The 20064-nt window shown below is 40.6% G+C and overlaps 2 protein-coding genes across 8 annotated transcripts in view; both read left to right on the top strand.

The window, feature by feature from the left end:
* LOC125397518 (UDP-glycosyltransferase 3A2-like) overlaps positions 1–20064 on the top strand; it is a 152205-nt gene that overhangs the window by 81113 nt on the left and 51028 nt on the right. The window lies entirely within an intron of this gene.
* LOC148119697 (UDP-glycosyltransferase 3A2-like) overlaps positions 11974–20064 on the top strand; it is a 33321-nt gene continuing 25230 nt past the window's right edge. Inside the window, exon 1 of one of the 7 annotated variants that reach the window (XM_087896930.1) lies at positions 11974–12128. Coding sequence is in view for 1 of the 7 variants with exons in the window: in XM_087896929.1 (XP_087753055.1) it covers positions 14659–14752 (94 nt within the window). In the remaining 6 variants the exon portion in view is untranslated. The other 6 variants (XM_087896931.1, XM_087896935.1, XM_087896933.1 and 3 more) reach the window with 6 other exon arrangements.

Genomic DNA, 20064 nt, shown 5'->3' on the forward strand with positions numbered 1-20064 from the left:
TCTTTGTCTCTGTCTCCATCCATCGCCAGATGAAGGTTCTATGGTGATATGCAAAATATTCATCAGTATGGTTATGGGCCAAGGCCAGTTCAGGCACCCTCTCCTCTGCTGCCCAGGGAACAATCTGGGGACCTCTCCTTGGTTGTGGGAACCCCTCCTGAATCAAGTCTCTTGCAAACCCTAAAATGGCTCCCTTAGTTGAGATATATACTTCCCTGCTCCCATATCCATCCTTCCTCCCTCCCTCCCATCCCATTCCCCCAAGCTATCCCCCATCCTCCCCTTCTCCCTTCTCTCTAACCATCTCCCCTTACTTCCATCCCCCACCCCCGTGCACCCAAGTTTGCCTGGCAATCATGTCTACTTCCAGTATCCAGGAGGACAACTATATGATTTTCTTCAGCTTCACCTTCTTATTTACATTCTCTAGGATCACGAATTATAAGCTCAAAGACCTTTAATTATGGCTAGAATCCACTTATGAGTGAGTACATACCATATTCCTCCTTTTGGGTCTGGGTTAAGAAAGAAATTGAGGAGGATACCAGAAAATGGAAAGACCTCCCTTGCTCTTGGATTGGGAGAATCAACAAAGTAAAAATGGCAATTCCACCAAAAGCAATCTACAGATTCAATGCAATCCCCATCAAAATCCCATCAAAATTCTTCACAGATCTTGAGAGAACAATAATCAACAATAAATCCTTATTGATTTATTCCAATCAATATGGAAAAACAAAAAACCCAGGATAACAAAAACAATCTTATACAATAAAGGAACTTCTGGAGGCATTACCATCCCTGACTTCAAGCTCTATTACAGAGCTACAGTATTGAAAACAGCTCGGTATTGGCATAAGAACAGAGAAGTCAACCTACGGAATCGAATAGAAGATCCGGATATTAACCCACAAACCTATGAACACCTGATTTTCGACAAGGGATACAATGGAAGAAGGATAGCATCTTTAACAAATGGTGCTGGCATAACTGGAGGTCAACCTGTAGAAGAATGAAAGTAGATCCATATCTATCACCATGCACAAAACTCAAGTCCAAATGGATTAAAGACCTCAACATTAATCTGATCACTTTGAACCTGATAGAAGAGAAAGTGGGAAGTAGTCCACAAGATATAGGCAGAGGAGACCACTTCCTAGGTAGAACCCCAGTAGCACAGACAATAAGAGGATCAATGAATAAATGGGACCTACTGAAACTGAGAAGCTTCTGTAAAGCAAAGGACACTGTCAGTAAGACAAAAAGGCTACCTTCCGACGGGGAGAAGATCTTCCTTAGGCAATTTTAGCAGTTATTCATTTGTGGGTCCTGCATGTCCAGTTCATCAAGCAGTACAGGCAAGACCAGTTTCTTGCACTAATGGCTAGCAAACCCCGTAAGAAGTCTCTTCAGTGCTCATCTCCCTATTGAAGTTATTTGTGCTGTCAGGAGCAGATGTGTCTTATTGTCAGGAAAATTCTTAAGCTTTTAAAACATTTTAAAAATCATATTCTAAAGGTCTCTGAAAGATTTGAAGAAAACCTATCTAACTGAAGTATACCTCTATATATCTATAAAACCTAACTAACATGACTACAAGCTTGACTATTATAGATGACTCTCTATTAACTTATATTTCATAATTACACATTACATTTTTAAAAGGACTGCACAAACACAATACCTTAATCGGGAGCAGAAATATACATATAAAAAAATTGACCTAAAATTTATAGCAATAGACTAAGATCCATACCAATGCAAAGTATTCTCTATAGTACATCTCCCTTTAAACGTAAACAAACATTTGTAAGCACCCAATTAGTAAATTTGGGTATAGTTTTCTCCAAACTGCTTCCTGCTTTTGTTTAGTGAAGTCATTTTTTGGGTGTTCACAGCGACTTTCTGGGGGATCTGGGTTCATTAAACCACATTAATCAGGAAGGAATCCATAGGCTCTCATCCTCTGTAGCAGCAAGAGTAGAACCTCTTTTAAAAAGCAACATATCCTTAGACCCAAATTTTGAAGCCAAGATACCTTTAAAACATATGTTAGTTTAGCTTAGCAGCCAATACAATGAAATGTCTCTTTGTACTTAGCTCATTCATGGTCATAAAATTTAAATAAAACACAATTATATACATAATCCAGACTCTCTGTGTATATTTTATCTTTACATGGCTTACTTTTCTTTACTATCTATTGTCTATGACTGCCTGTACTCGGTCTCTTTAAAGACTTTAATTTTACAACCATTTACTTCCTTTTATAAACTGTCTATATTCTTTTCCTTCTCTCTCCCAAGCCTATGTACATTTATTCAACACTGTGACCGATTTAGAGGATCACAGTAAAATAATTACAGATACACAATAAAGACAGATTCAAATTAAAAAAGAATCTTGAATCTGTCTTTATTGTGTATCTGTAATTATTTTCTGACCAAAAGTCCCTTTTTTAAATGCTAAGTGGGCATGGCTAGGACCAATTCCATATCACTGTCTGCTTGACCTGCCCAGTCCAACATGGCGGAGGCATGTTCACTGAATCTGAGAACCGTTCTCTCCACCCCGGATCTAGGATCACAGTGGGTCTGAGTTACCATTAAGCAATTTGTAACATGCTCCTCACAAACCCCATTTAAATGTTCAGTCTATTGAAAGAGCCAGAGCTGTTCATTCAACTAGCATGGATGGGGAAGCCTTCTTAAAGGAGCTACACAGTTTTTGCTGCCAATGCTGAGTCAGGAAGACCTCTCTTAAGCTCACCACCAGAAAATAGTCCATCCAAAATAAAAAAATTCCTGGCTACCAAAAACCTATACTTAACTCTGTTCTTTTGTGTCTAGAATTTCTGTCCAAGCTCTCTCAGGTTTTATGTGGATTTTGCTGGCACACATTAGTGCACCAATTTGTTGGTGGAGGTTTCTGTCATATCTGGTTGCCAGTTTGTAGGTGGGAGACTGCTGTCTGCCTGGTCCCGCAATAAACACATAGAAACTGTATTAATTAAATCACTGCTTGGCCTATTAGATCTAGCTTCTTATTGGCTAGCTCTTACATCTTTGGTTAACCCATTTCTATTAATCTGTTTATCACCACATGGCTGTAGCTTACCAGCAAGTTTCCAGCACATTTTTCTCTGGCAGCAGCTACATAGCTTCTTCCTGACTCTGCCTTCTTTCTCCTAGCATTCAGTTTAGATTTCCACACCTAGCTCTATTCTGCCCTAGTACAGGCCAAAGAAGCTTCTTTATTCAGTAACCAATAAAAGCAACATATAGACACATTTCCATCCCTTTTGTTTTTGAAGTAGAGCATATTATTTGTTATCTGTACTCTTCTTATTCACTACACCACACAAACAGACCTAAACTGTCAGTTTCCTTTTCTTATATGTTCTCTAGAACTATTATTTTAAAAAATTCTTTCAAAACACGATAGTCTGTTATATCCAATTAAATGGCCTAAGCCATTTGACATCTCTTGAATACATAGAATAATCATCATCTTCCACATAGAGGTATGACATACAAAAATCTTTGCCTGTCTTATTTAATTTTGGTCCTTGAATATTTCCCTTAACCATCAAGTTATTTCTAGGAGACCAGCACTGACAAAAATACCACTTATCAGGGTAGGGGCATGGGGATGAGAATGAAGACATGAGTGAAAATAATAACAAAAAACATAGGATAGTATTGGGAGGGAGTTCCCGTGAATACTGAAATTGCCCACATTTAATTTCCATTTGCTTAAAATACCCCTGACCCCAAAAGGTAGGAGTAAGATTTTTTTAAAAAAACAACTGCGTTAACATAATACAAGGAAATTTTCACCAGTTGAAGGTTTTGGGCTACATTCTTAGTAAATATTCTGTTGCTAGAACAAAAAAGTCACACTCACACCTTAGACCAAAACATTCTGTAGGTAAACCACTCCCTGGGTGGAATCCATTGTTACCTCTCTAAGAGAGTAGGAACTTGTTTGGACACTTAGACTTTTGTTTGGGGTAGAAACAGATCTACTTCTCTATTCCTGAAATACAAGTTGTGGACGTTAGCCACAACTGTTGACAATAACCTTGAGAGCAGAATTTTCTGCTCTAAATCTAGGAGGGACCTTTGTTTGGGGTAGAAGCAGACAATAACCTTGAAGGAATAGAAATAAGTTCCAACTCTCTGACCTTTGGTCAGCGTGGAATGGCAACAACTTCCAGGAAGTTGAAACTCTTTGACCTTCAGACAAGGTGTAAATAGGCTCACAGTTTGGGGTCTCCACAGCTAGTACTGTGACGATTAATTTTTCACACATTTTTTTTCACTCAAGCTTAGCTATTACATTATACTTATGGTGTGTGGTACTTGTGAATTTTTAAGTTTGATCTCTCTGCTAGCTTGATTTCTTTGAAAACTGGTTCAATCAATAAGTTAAATATGTTCTTACTGAGGCCAGTCCCTTTCTGAGAATTACTAAGATCCAATGCACATGGATTAATGTTTAACCATTAAAGAAATAACCTTTACATATTGAGTTTATATACAATATTTGGCAGTATTCTATGTACAGCATAGCTTTAAAAGTTAAAAAAAAGAAAAGAAAACAAACTTGCCCACCCCAAAACAACTGTATTCTCAATATTAAGGTTTTCAATAACTAAATTAAATAAATGACATTTGTTTGGTTAAAATAATTTTAAGAGGTAGATGAAAGGACACTAGCTCTCTAGAGTGTGTGGCTCTGGCAGGTCTTGCTCTTTCCCCCCATTTCCTCTGCCTTCCTGAAAACTATTAGATTGCATTCCTAAAATTAACCACCACAGTCCAAAGTCCAGCAACCAGAATCCCCCTTTGGCTCACATAATTAACATGCCTAATTAAAATGAAACTTCATCCTAACACCTAACACAGGCTTTCCCCTTCTACCTTTATAAACTGCCATTTGTCTATGTGCCACATCAGTCTCCTTTCTGTCCATCTGGGACAAATACCTCTTCCCCTTTCTCTTGTCCCCTTCTTCTCCCTCATCCTCTATCTCCTATACAACCATATCCTAGCCCATTTTAGCACAGACTTCCCCATTTCCTCTTCGTAGGAATGGCACCTGCAAGGTCATTTGATGCTGTTTTTCTGCCTGAATCAGAAAGCAGCCACTTAAACCTTTCTTTCTTGATTAATGAAGGATCTCTCCTGAAATAGGTGCTTGGGTGTGGTTTGTGTCTAATCTGGGGTCTAGAAGAGACCAACCTATGTGTGGGAGTCCCTTTCAGTAGAACTTTGTTTTCTTTTTGTGTAGACAAATAAGTGAAGCTAATTAACTGTTTAACAACAAGAAATTTATCTAACTTAAAGTTCTTAGTGTTTAAAATTGGTCCTCAGCATCTGCTGATGTAGCCTGAGGGCCGGCTTGTTGGGGTATCTGTTCCCGCCTAGTGCCCCAAAGCCGGCAAGTCCCAGAGAAAATCAATCACACAGAGAACTCTATAAGTTATAAACTGATTGGCCCATTAGGTCAGGCTACTTATTAGTTCTTATGACTCATATTACCCCATTATCCTTATCTACGTTAGCCATATGGCTTGGTACCTTTTTCAGCTGGGCAAGTTACATGCTGCCTCTTCGGTGGTCTGCACAGGAGTGGCGGAGGGAGCTTCTGCTTCCACAATACTCCCAGTCTCTTTGCTCCACCCCTACTTCCTGTCTGGCTTTCCCACCTATACTTCCTGCCTTGCCAATCAGCGTTTTATTAAAATATGATTGACAGAATACAGATAATTCTCCCGCACCATTTCCCTCTTTTTTTTAAACAAAGGAAAATACCCATAGTCCATTTGTTGGGAATGTGGGCATAGTATTTCAGGCTACTTCCTGCTGGCAGTCTTGAATCTATTCTGGATGTAGAACTCTGTCATCTGGGCCATCTGTTCCTATCGGAGATTTCTCAGGTGGTCTTCCTTCTTCGAACCTGATTTTTCTTAACTCAGAATGAATCCACAGCTTCTCATTTTCTGTGGAAACAAAAGCAAAATCTCTTCTCCAAAGTAACATACCTTTTGACTTCAGTTTTCAATCCAAGGTATTTTCAAAATACCTATCTTGGGTTAGTTCATTTTTTTACTCATTTATAGGAACCCAATGTGCCACACTCGGACATCTTGACCTTCATGTGACTCAGAACTCTCTGCTGAGAAATGGTAGTTCCCAGAAGCACGGACTACTAGACTCCTTCTCCTAGATGCAGTCTTGATAGTTTTACCCCTTTCTGCAGAGAAATCCTTTGTCTCATTTGTTCTACTAGTTTGTGTATTCTTCCCCTAAATACTTGGGAGTCTGTTACTCCTATATGTTGCTTTTCTTATGATCTCTCCTCATACCTCAGGAAACCTCTTCTTTATAGGCAAGAATAGCCCCCTCCCACTGTGAGTTCATAGTTCTCAGTAAAAACATGTACATAACCCAGATATGGAAATAATTGTGTGACCTCTGTCACCGTATCTATGCTCATTTATTTCCCATGTCTGTCCACTGAAAGCAGGTCAGTGCTATGGGTTCATTAGCTGTGGGGATTTAAAATGGCCCCATAGGGAGGGACACTATTAGGAGGTGTGACTTTGCTGGAGTAGGTTGGCCTTGTTGGAGGTGTCACTGTGAGTGTGGGCTTTCAGGTCTCCTATGCTTAGGCTCAGACTGTGTCCAGAGTTGTTCTTGTTGTCTGCAGATCAGGATGTAAAACTCTCAGTTCCTTCTCCAGCTCCATGTTTGCCTGCATGCCACCATGTCCCACAATGATGACAAGGGGCTAAACTTCTGAAACTGTAAGTCAACCCCAATGAAACGTTTTCCTATATTAGAATTACCCTGGTCATGGTGTCTCTTCAGAGCAACAGAAACTCTAACTAATACATTAGCAAAGAGCAAAGTTAACTATAGCAGACTATGACCTCCAATTAAATAGTGTTTACCCCCAAATTCCTTAAAATGCTTGATTTAAGGATTGGGACAGGGTAAATTTAAGGAGAGCATCATGTATCAAGAAGAAGGGAAATGTTCCATAATAATGAAGCAACTGCAAGAGCAATATGGACAATAATGATAGTAGTAGAATATATCTTATTGAAAATAATAGTCTGTTTTTAGCACTGGCAGCAGTTAGACACATGTGCATACATGGCGAGAAGGCAATGAAAGAGAGAGATGCAGGAGACACAAGGAATTAAAATTATTTGTTAGTCACAATTGGGGTTGGAGCTCTCTTTGAAGGAATTATAGGGAGATAAATTGAAGCCTGGTGAAAGGCAATTACTTGATGCGTAATAGCTCAAGGCCCCACATGTTGCTGTTAAAAATATTTACTAAGGATAGAGTTGCGAATCCCATATACTAACCCTACCTGTAATGAAAGTTAGTATTTTCGATAGGAAAATCAAGTATACCCCTAACTGTGAAGGCTGATGTCCAATCAATACTACTTCATAGTATTCCTGTCCAAACGCTGTAACCATACGGATGGTAAGAAAACGTCTACCTTTTTCCCCTTTCTGTCCCCAACTTCTGGAATTCCATTTTACTCTCCAAACTGACTTTGAGGCAACTCCCCTGCTTCATACCACTTTGGTAAACAGTGAGTTGCATGTTCTAGTTCCCCTTTTCATTAATGACCCACTGGGTTTTATGAGGGTCGTTTGCATGAACATGGTTCAGGGTTATTTACTAGTTATTTACTATTACCGCCTCCCAGGAAAATGACTCTATCGGTAGCCATTAATTATCAACAGTTTCTCAGTCATAGATGGAGGCTTCACAAGCACCACCCACTGCGTGTCTGATGATCTTGAGCTTGTGAGCAGCCTGGAAGGTAGTCGCAGCTGCTGGGGGGTTGGCAGTACAATGGCTGTGTCACAGCCATCAAGACAATGTCTTATGTCTCATGGCACTCACAGCGCTCTTGTTCTCCTCTGGCTCTTGCATTCTTTCAGTCCTCCTATCCTGTAGGCCCATATTTCTTATTGGTGTAGCAGCCAGGCTCTGAAGTCCATGGGCCGATCCGAAGTGTCTGCCCTGCAGACAGCCTGTCTCTGCTTGACAAAGGTCAGGATGTTGGCTGCTCCCTTTCTTTGTAAATTAGAGGATGCCTTATAGAGCTGCTGATTCAAGCCTACGTGACAGCTAACATACTCAGCAGACAGGTAGATGCGAACATGACAAAAGGCCATCCACCTGGTTGTCTAGGTGACAGAATGCTGGTGTATTTTCCCTGCTCAATTTATGTGTTGCTATAAAAGCTGGCTGGATTTTAAACGGGAGATCTTCAGGAGGAAGACGCCTGAGATGCCCTTTCCCATAATAATGGTGTAAGCTGTGCCTGGTTATTCCTTGCGACTCCGTACCAGTCCAGTTAGGGAAAATGGATATTTGTGTTGGAGCCCATGTGGCTCCAACACTATCCACCTCTGAGTATTCTCTCCCCTCTTTCTCTCTCTTCTGTGTGCCTGTGTGTATGTTTGACAGAGGTCATTTAAAGCTGAGCACTCAGTGATCACTTAACTCTCAGCACATGGTAATTATGAGTCTCTGCATTAACCAGAGAACCCACCAAGCAAAGAGGCTTCCTTGAACAAGTTCGATAACGACATAAAGTTACGGAGTAAATGCTTGATACATTTTACTTCTCTCTTTATTCCTTTTTGAAAATAAAAAAAAGATTATAGTCACAAGGGCCTAACAGGCAGGACTGACAAATCTATGAGATTTTCAAACATAGGGACCAAAGGTCCTCCTCACTCCTGTCCCAGTGCACTTCCAGGTTAGCTTTGGAAAACATGCGCACTGACTGTGTTCTGCCTGGCAGGAGCACATCCTTCAGCTCCCATGGCCACAGTTTTGAGAGGCAACTAGGGTGTCATTTTAAGAAGTTGGAAGCATGTTTCTGATGACCTTGCTTCTGTCCTGTTGGAAGTTTAAGCCCAAAATGCTGGCCCAAGCCTGTGTATAGGAAACTCCAGGGCAGCTTAGAAGAAAAGGAAACCTCTCCATTTTCTTAAGAATTAGCTCCACCTTTTGGCTTCTGTTGTAGGGTGCGCTTTAAGTCTTTTAGTGTCTTGAAAACACCAACTTCAACCCTGCTCTAAGCAGACTGAAAATTAGTATCATTGCTCCTCTGGTAGTTTTTTTTTAATTATTACTTTATAAATAATAGGAATCAAAATTTCCACTTTCTCCCCTCCTACCAATTCCCTCCTGTTCCCCCACTTCCCCTCCCTTCTCCCCCTTCAGTCCTAAGAGAGTGCAGGGTACCCTACCCTGTGGGAAGTCCAAGGCCCTCCCCTCTCCATCCAGGCTTAGGAAGGTATGCATCCAAAATGAATAGGATCTCAAAAAGCCAGTACATGCAGTAGAGACAAATCCCAGTGCCATTATCATTGGCTTCTCAGTCAGCCCTCATTGTCAGCCACATTCAGAGGGTCCAGTTTGATCCCATGCTCGTTCAGTCCCAGTCCAGCTGGAGCTGGTGAGCTCCCATTAGCTCAAGCACACTGTCTCAGTGGGTGGACCAACCCCTCATGGTCCTGAATTCCTTCCTCATATTCTCCCTGCTTCTGCTCTTGAACTGGACCTTGGGAGCTCCAGTACTCCAACGTGGGTCTTTGTCTTTGTTGGTCAAAGGTTCTATGGTGATATTCGAAATAGTCATCAATCTGATTACGGGACAAGGCCAGTTCAGGCACCCTCTCCTCCACTGCCCAGGGTCCCAGCTGGGCTCATCCCCGTGGACTCCAGGACTCTTGGGAAAACGCCCTCCTTGCCACTGCTAACTTTGTCTGTATTGACACAGATTCTGATTAACAGAGTTATTTGGAAAAGGACCCACATAATCTCTACAACAAGGCCAGACACTGATAAACACTTAATTTTTCTAAATGACCAGAAGGGAGCTTCTCATCTTGAAGATGCTGAGTAGAATTTTGTAGGGAAAGAAAGTTATAAACATGGGCGAGTTAGAAAGAAATACACAATAACCAAATGATTCCTAGAAATAAGAAGAAGAAGGAAATTGGTGACAAGCAATGTGGAGTGAAGGAACAAAAAGCCAAAAAGAGGGCAGTAAAATAAACCATCAAAAACCTCACGTATGTCCCTGTAGAGGAATAACGTGAGCATTGATTGGATTTTTGCCTCCTCATTCATTGTATTTTGTGACTTCTGTTTCGAAGTCAAAGCATTTTAGAAGTTTATTTAGGTTGGTGTATTTTATCAGTCTCTTTTTCAAACCCATGTCTCTCAGCAGCTGTTGCTTCCTTGTCAGCATTCAAAAAATTCAAAATTAACACAATATAATCCAGGAACTAGACTCCATGTGTATTTCCCATCTCTAAATGGCTTGTTTCTTATTTTATTTCTCTCCTTAAAGACTTTATTACATTATCTTTTAAACGATTGATTTCTTTCTATAACTGTCGATACCCTTTTTAATTTTTTCTTAAGTCTATGCACATTGTTTATAGGTTTTTCTGTCTGGACTTCTTTTTATTGTGTATCTTTTAGACTCTTTTGATTTACGAGCAAAAGCTAAATCCATTACACAATGTGTGATTAATTAGTTTCTGAACCTAGGCCTGTTTGCAGAGTGTGAGACTCTGAAAACCAACCACACAACTTAGCTCAGGGTGACAGGCAACTGGTTCCATTTGCAGGCAGTTGTTGGGAGACACACCTCTGTGCTGCTGCTGGCATGAGACTGTAAGAGTAGGAAGCCCAGTGCAGCTCTGGTTCTGTGCATTCAGAACATTTCAAAGCTTTCTCAGGTCTTATGTGGATGTAAATGCAGCACATTGGAGCACCAAATGTGAACGAAGGCTTTTTTTTGTCTTGCCTGGTCCCACAGCCACTTCCAAATAATCACTCAGAGGCTTATATTGATTATAAATGCTTTGGTAGCTGGCTCAGACCTATTGTTAGCTAGCTATTATATTTATTTAATCCCTATTTTAATCTATGCTTTGGCACGTGGATTATGACTTTTTACCTTACTGTTTTACATGTCTTGCGTCTTAGGTGACTGCTTGGTATCCCCCAGACTCCACCCTTTGTCTCCTGTATCTCTTCTCAGATTTCCCACCTGGCTCTATCCTGCATTTCCATAGACCAAAGAGACTTTATTCATCGACCAATGAGAGTAATGCGTATTCACAATATACAGAAAAACATCCCACAGTGGCTTTTCAACACGAGAAGGGGGCCTAGGGCTGACATGCTTGTTCCATTACAATATGGAATATCATCCACGGTGGCTACAGTGTGACCTCAGAAAAGAGAAGGAGGCCTGGCGCTGATGTGCTTGTTCTGCTATGGCACATGATATCCTCCATGCAGTAAGAAGGCCTTCACTGGGTGCCAAGCAAATCCTCGTGTTCTGTGTTCTCTGGTCTCTCCTGTCTACCGCCTAGTCTACATCTTTATTGTCATAGCAAGTGGATAGATAATGGAGTCTTTGTCTTAAATTCTTATTTACCCAGGAGGGGTTTGAAGGAATATGACCAAATTCTAGGTTTTAATATTTTGGTCTTGGAGAGAACCCAAGTCAGAGTACCCAGGTTACCTTGTCCTATTTCTAAATATTTCTTACATAAAAGACTACTATGGGAGAAAGGTCCTTGCATGTTTGAGTGTGTGTGTGTGTGTGTGTGTGTGTGTGTGTGTGAGAGAGAGAGAGAGAGAGAGAGAGAGAGAGAGAGAGAGAGAGAGAATCGCAGGAATCAGAATCACAATGTTAAGTACTTCAAGTCAATTGATACTCTTCTGTAAACCAAGGATATGGTCATAGAGAAGGGCCATGTGTGCCCTCTGGACATTACCTCACTTGACTGACTGTTTCTTAGATCACTGCTGAACCGAGGAGGGATTGGAATGTTCGGATTGACTTTTTCTAGGAAATCTCCAACACCAGACTTTGCCCCTCTCACACAGTACTCTGTGCTCCCATGTATCACTCAGTCTTTGCTGCTGATTCTATAAATTCCAGGCAGTTGTTTTGTTCTTCCTAAAATTTGAATTCAGTCCTCTCACTCAGGGAGAATGCTTGACCAGATTTGAATACGTCCTCCATGATGTGATTTCTGAAAACTAAGTCCAGTGAGTACTCAGTGTCTTGTACTTCCTAATAAGAAACTTGTAAATGGCATTTTTAATGTATTTACATCACTAAACACAATGAAGATTTATCATCATGGAAATTTTTTCTTCTACAGCTATCCATAATTTTTGCTTTTGGTATTCTTTCCAATAACCATTGGTTATCAACAAATAATATTACTATGCTAGTTTTTACCTTCTGGGTTTTATATGAATGGGATGATAAATAAGATTTTCTTTTATTGTATTGTTTTAAATGTTAGTTATTATGAAAAGAGTCATTCATCATGCTTGTGAATAATTAGTTATTTTTCTTAGTCATATTCTATTATGTCCATTGTCACAGTTAATGTGTTTAGTTTTCTATTCATACAGTCTATGTTACTCATAGTTTTGTCTGTTTAAAAAAATAGCCTATTATAAAAGTTTTGTACACACATACACATACCTATGCACACTCATATTTCTTTCTAAAAATTACTATCTCTACATTGGTTGCTGGGAATGCAGTGCCTAAACATTTATATATAATTTCATACACGTGTGTAATGTGTTCTGGTCACACTTATTCTTCCATGCTCTCTGTAACCTTACATGCTACCCTTTGTCTTACAAGTTTACTTCCCAAATTCAAGTCTTTGGGTTTGTGTGGTTGTATGTTTGTGTGTTTGTGTGTGTGTGTGCATGTGTGTGTGTGTGTGTGTGTGTGTGTGTGTGAGAGAGAGAGAGAGAGAGAGAGAGAGAGAGAGAGAGAGAGAGAGAATGAGGGATAGACAGAAAGATCAAGAGAGAAGGTATATATGTGTTTGTGTGTTTATATATCAGTGTGACAACTCATACATGCATATGTGAACATGCATGTGGAAGCCAGAGGTTGACAGGAGGTATCATTAGGTGTATTTCTTTATACTTCTCACCCTATTTTTTGAGACTGGGTCTTTTACTGGACATGAACCTTCCCAATTAATCCAAACTGACAGGTCAGAAAGGCCCCAAGTCCACCTACCGCAACCTTCCTCGTTCTGTGATTATAGGTGCCTGGCTTTTTAATGTGAGTATTAGGTCTCTGCACTGAGGTCCACAAGTGGATTACTTCATCTACCCATCTCTCCAGACCTGAGATCTGATGTTTGAAGCCAGGAGAAGATGGTGTTTCAGCTCCAGAGTAGGATAGATTGATAGATAGATAGATAGATAGATAGATAGATAGATAGATAGATAGATAGATAGATAGTCCTCAGCAATAATAACAATGCTCAGACACTTTTGGTGAAGGTGGAATTTCCTGACAATTTTTTACTGATTCAAAAGCTGCTTCCACCAGGAAGCAATCTCATATATGGCCAGAAATAAAGCCTTCCCAGCTCTCTGAGTATCCCTTAATCTAAGTTGACAATGAAATTGACCTCACACTAATACATTTGAGAAGTTAGAGAACAATTGATCAGCTGAAAATTTGCTATGAAGAACAGTGCAGCCCCTTTTCTCACATTATTTCTCCTTTTTGGTCTTTTCATCTGTGTGACTGTGAAACCAGCATGAGTATATGAGAAGGCAATGTTTACATTCAGACGTAGGTAAAGACGTAGACACAAGACACAATGCTGCAAAGCAGAACTCCAGGCAGTATTCCTCTGCGTACTTTGAAAGTCCTGAAGCAGATTCTCTTCTGCTTTGAGGATGCACTGGGAAATTTTACAAAAGCTGTTAAGTTTTCAACTAGGATGTGAAGATAACCATGTGGGGCAATGCGCTCCTTCTTCTTGGGTGGATTTACAAGTGACAGAACTGGAAGCTGTCTTGTGCTTGCTCTTGGGAGGAGGATGGTGTAACGCGTCCATTCTGCTTTATGATGTTCATTCAGAACTGTGGGTTCAATCTTAATTGTTTTGTCTTCAGGTAAAGTCCTGAATTTAGGCCATGAGCACATTGTCGTGACTTTGTGACTAGTGAGAGGCCTTGAGGAAAAATATTAGGTGTTTTTCTGGGAAACTAGTTTATGATTGTCCTATTGGAGATTTTGAAACTGGAACCTGGATTAACGAGTAACAGATGTGGCAATAGGATCCAAGTAGAGAAATGACAGAGGAAGCAGAGTTCTATAAGTTAGTGAATGCGCCTGTAAAATGTTCACGGTGCATGTCACTTCAAGATGCTGTCAAGACAGTATTTCTCCAGATCCCTTCAATCACAGTTTGAGAGTTGTGTTGGGGTAGTAAAAAGGATATTGTATCTTTGTGTTGGGGCAGTAAAGAGTATATTGTAGTTAAAGAACAAGTTAAATTGTAACTCTCCACCTGTTCCTCTATGGACTCTGGTTCAGGAGGGTGAAACAGAAAGCCCAATGGAATGTGAGCGTCAGAGAAGGTAAAGAATGAGAGGGTACTTGAAAGGTCAGAAAGAGATCTTCCCCTTTATATGTCATTTCAAGACCATAGCCAGTGCTTTGTGACTGAGGCTCACAGGGTCCTTTAGTGGGCCTCAGTTCTCAAGGTGTGCATCCTATGCCTGAGATCCACGTGGTCTACAGATGGCTAAGCTTCGGAGTTGGCTTCTAGTGAGCTTATTTCTCACTGAGGCTCTTTTTTTGGAGGCTGCGAAAATCCTGACTATAGCTACACTGGGTGAGTGCCTGCTGGGAATGTAGTGCTGTAGCTCAGGACACACGAGATAACGTGTCTCATAGAAACAGCATATAGAGGACCATCTGCGCACAAGATTTTCTGGCTAGGCTCGGATCTAACCTGGGGGAAGAGGTATGGAGTGTGCAAAGTGGTGCTTATAAGGGACTCCACCTAAGGGTGGGCATAAATAGTAGACAGAAACAGCATCTGATGTGGACAGAGCTCCAGGAGACTGAGCTGTGTATTGCAAAGTAGACAAGAATGGCTTCTTTACTGGGACCTAAGATTGTAAGTACATGGGAGGCATATGAGTCAAATTTGCAGTCTATTCCTTCAAAAAAAGGAGCAGTGAGTATTTCTAGATTTTTCTGGGAGAGGCTACCATCTATAAAGATTTTTGGTTTCAAAAGAGCCTCTTCTTCTCTCTAAGTACACAGTCACTGAAGTCTGCATAACACCAAGCCAGCATCTTATTCCACAAACTGTTATGTTACTCTTACCACTCAAAGTGTTCTGCTCCCACTGTGTGGTATGGAACTCATGGTGACAATGCTGTAGGACTCGGGACGAGGATCTCTGATAAAAGTCAGGGTCATTTAGGGGTAATACATATTAGTACCAACAAGTAGCTTCCCATTCATAGACTTTGTAAAAACATTTTTTTCAAATGATCAATTTGTTTGCATTTATATTTAAATACATGTTACCCAGGATTAGGGCAGGAAAGAAGCCAGACATAATAGAAAAGCAGAGTTGATGGATGTGTCATCCTATTTTAATTCCCAACTGGACACCTATGAGTGCCAGTAAAGAGTCAAGATTTTAGCAAAGTAAGCTTTGACATTCACAATTAACATAGACAATTAACGCAAACTGTGCTAACAATACCTTCATCATAGCTATTCCCCAATTCCAAGTTTTCAAGATAACTCACGTATTATCACATCTTTAATATTTAAAATTAGTTATTTTAAACAGTTAATTAAAAGCAAGTGAGATATATACCTCCCTGCTCCCATAACCATCCTTCCTCCCTGCCCCCCATCCCATTCCCCCAAGCTATCCCCAATCCTCCCCCTCTCCCTTCTCTCTAGCCCTCTACCCTTACTTCCACCCCTCCCCCCACCCCCTCCCCGTGCACCCAAGTTTGCCTGGCAATCTTGTCTACTTCCAACATCCAGGAGGATAACTATATGATTCTTATTTAGCTTCTCTAGGATCACGAATTATAGGCTCAAAAACCTTTATTTATGGCTAAAATCCCCATATGAGTGAGTACATACCATATTCCTCTTTTTGGGTCTGGGTTACCTCACTCAGTAAAGCGTTTTCTATTTCCATCCATTTGCATGCAAAATTCAAGATGTCATTGTTTTTTACCGCTGAGTAAAACTCTAATGTGTATATGTTCCACACCTTCTTTAACCATTCTTCTATTGAGGGGCACCTAGGTTGTTTCCAGGTTCTGGCTATTACAAATAGTGCTGCTATGAACATAGTTGAACAAATGCTTTTGTAGTATGTTAGGGCATCTCTTGGGTATATTCCCAAGAGTGGAATTGCTGGGTCCTAAGGGAGGTTGACTCCTAGTTTCCTGAGAAGCTGCCACACTGATTTCCACAGTGGCTGCACAAGTTTGCATTCCCACCAACAATGGATGAGTGTACCCCTCACTCCACATCCTCTCCAGCATAGGCTATCATTGGTGTTTTTGAGTTTAGCTATTCTGACAAGTGTAAGATGGTATCTGAAAGTTGTTTTAATTTGCATTTCCCTGATCGCTAAGGAGGTTGAGCATGACCTTAAGTGTCTTTTGGCCATTCGAAGTTCATCTGTTGTGAATTCTCTGTTCAGTTCAGTGAAACTGGATGGCTTTCTGAGATTTTTTGTGGTAATTGTAAGATTCTGAAGGGAGTATGATTCTACTGTTACAAAGTGCTGACACTTAGCTTACTCTGCAGCATTACTAAAGAGCTTATATACATTAAGGTATTCTGTCACTAAAACTTTTGTTTACATTTCTGTATCTATCTGAAACTCTACCTCCTTTAGCGGTCCTAATCATAAAGGAATGATATTCTGTGAGCATTTCATCCTTGGCCTACAATCTAGCATTTTATGGCAAAGCTATTAACCTTATGGATTTATCAATGAATAGTAAATTTGCTGTATCGATCCTGTTCACTTCTCCTAACTATCTCAGTAAGATGAAAATTTTTAAAAAAATATTTATTTTTATTGTATGGATATTTTACCTACATGTGTGTATGTCTGATACCCATGTGTGCAGTCCTGGTAGGGATTCTAAGAAGGCATCAGGACTAGTAGAACTGGAGTTCTAGGTGGCTATGAGCCTCCATTGGGTGCTGGATATTGAACGTGAGGCTTCTGGAAGAAGAACCGGCATTCTTTTATTTATTTATTTATTAAAAATTTCCACCTCCCATTTCCCTCCCACTCTCCCGAACCCCCTCCCCCTCTCTCAGCATTTTTAACTATTGATTCATATCTTCAGTCTCTGGCCCCTCCTTTGTGTTTTTCTTTTTGTTGTTTTTGTTTGTTTTGTTTTTGGAGACAGAGTTTCTCTGTGTAACCCTGGATGTCCTGGAATTCATTCTGTAGAGCAAACTGGCATTGAACTAACAGAGACTTGCCTGCCTCTGCTCCCAAGTGCTGGGATTAAATGTATATGCCATCACTGATGGCAGATAGTTTTATGGAAACCAGAAGTTTTCTTTTAACTGCTGTAGAAGTTTTCTTTTAACTGCTGTGGAAGTAATCATAACGCAGGACGGGGGATAAAGATTTCGATGTGCTATTAAGCCCTAGAATACTAGCACCTCCTCAGTGGCAAGGGTAAGATGTTCAGAGACTTTCCATAAATTTCTAAGAGGTAAATATTAGAAATATTTTTCCAAGGTAAAATTGAAATGATGACTTTACATTCCCAGGAGGTTTCTAGTGGGCCCTGCTGTGTTTTGCCTACCTTTTCCACATATTTGAAGATCGATGGGTCCTATCATTCTGTTTCTATGGTTGAAGTGTTATTTACTTTTTGTTTGTCCAGTATAATAGAATGCAAAACCTTGTAAGAGTGTCTGTATGAAAGGATGGTTGTACTCAACCTTTCTCATGATAACGTGCCACACTTACATCACTTTGTGGGATGGAACCCGAGGAACTCAGTGTTGGAGCAAAACACAGAGTATAAAATGGGCTGGGACCTTCTGCTTAGTTCTCTATAGAGGAAAACTAGGACCAAGGAACTAGGACCAAAGGAACAAGGAACCTTTGTGCAGGATCACAACTCACCTTTCTAGTGTCACATAAATAATTCATACATATCTCCTAATGAGTATCTTTATAGTGGGGACTTGTCCCACCCAATTCTGCGAGCCCCTATTCCCCAATACGGGTGCGTGCCTCCGTATCGAACTACGAGCTTGGAACAATGTTCTAGGAGTTAAAAACAGACACACAGACACACAGACACACATACACACACACACACACACACACACACACACACGCACACACACACACACACACACACACACAGAGACATGGATCATTTGCCCAAAGGGTAAATGTCAACTTTATTCAGCAAAATTCCAGGTTTATATACTCAGGGGCCAAAGGACGAGAACCCCCTCACAGCCGAGAGTGAGATCGAGGTGTTGAGTGCTTGGTGCCAGTGGCAGGAGGTACCGGACAGGGGGGGTGCCGAGCTAGCTGCAGTTACAGACGTGGCAGGCGCCATTGCAAGAACCCTTCTTTGCAGGTGGAATTACCATGCCAATAGAGGATAAGGCTCTCTATGCTAATTCCCCTAGCCGGTGGAGTGAGCAGAGGAGATGACAGGAAGTTTAGACTGGGTGGGTAAACAGTCCTGCATAGTGCCTCAAGGAGCCAGGAAAGGCCTGGGATCCAAGAGGGACTGGAACAGTTTCCACCTGCCTTTAAAAATATTTTTTTTAATTTTTTATGTTCTTTTTTATTGCTTTTATTGAGCTGTACATTTTCCTCCACTATCCTCTCTTCCTCCCCTCTCCCCTTCTGACCTCTGCTCTGACCACCATGCTTGCAGTTTACTCAGGAGATACTGATTTTTTTTTTCACCTTCCTATGTAGATCCATCTTTGTTGTCTAGTTTCTCTGGGGTTCCGGCCTGTAGGCTGTTTTCTTTTTGTGTGTGTCTAAAAGCCACTTTTGAATGAATAATATTATATTTGTCTTTTTTGGGTATGAGTTGTCTCACTACATATGTTTTTTTCTAGTTCCATTCATTTACCTGTAAGTTTCAAGATATCTTTATTTTTACCACTGTGTAGTACTCTACTGTGTAAATGTACCACATTTTCTTTATCAAGTCTTTGGTTGAGGGGTATTTAGGTTGTTTCCATGTTCTGGATACTACAAATAATGCTGCTATGAACATAGTTGAGAACATATCCTTGTGATATGATTGAGCGCCTTTTGGGTATATACCCAAGAGCATACTGCTGGGTCTTGAGGCAGATTGCTTCCCAATTTTCCGAGAAATCGCCATACTGATTTCTAAAGCAACTGTGCAAGTTTGCATTCCCACCAGCAATGGAGGAGTGTTCCCTCTTATGTCACATTCTCTCCAGCATATGCTGTCAAAAGTGTTTTTGATCTTGGCCATTCTGACATGTGTAAGATTGAATCTTAGAGCTATTTTGATGTGCATTTCTCCAATTTGTTGACTGAGATTTCTGTCCCACCTGGTACCACAGCCGTTTAGTCCCAAATAAACACACAGAGGTCTACATTAATTATAAACTGATTGGCCCATTAGCTCCGGCTTCTTATTACCTAATTCTTATAACTTGTATTAGCCCATAATTCTTGTCTGTGTTAGTCACATAGCTTAGTACCTTTTTTTTGGCAAGGCAGTCACATCTTGCTATCTTGCTTCCTCTGCGGCTGGGTCATGATTGAAGACTACACCTTCCTTCTTCTCAGAATTCTCATTGTCCCACCTCTACTTCCTTCTTAGTCGACCTGCCTGTACTTCCTGCCTGGCTACTGGCCAATCAGCATTTTATTAAAATTAGTATGAGTAACAGGATAAAAGACCATTGTCCCACAGCACCAATGGCTAAGGATGTTGGGCATTTCCTCAAGTGTCTTTCATCCCTGTGTGATTCATGTGCTGATAGTTCTCTGTTTAGGTCTGTATCTCCATGTTTTTTTTTTTTTATTGGATTACGTTTTCTTTTAATGCCAAATTTCTTGAGTTCTTTGTAAATTTTGGAGATCAGTTCTCTGTCTGATTGGTTTGTGAATCT

This window comes from Myodes glareolus, chromosome 15 (genome assembly GCF_982192425.1).
Source record: "Myodes glareolus chromosome 15, mMyoGla1.1, whole genome shotgun sequence".
Classification (NCBI taxonomy): domain Eukaryota; kingdom Metazoa; phylum Chordata; class Mammalia; order Rodentia; family Cricetidae; genus Myodes; species Myodes glareolus.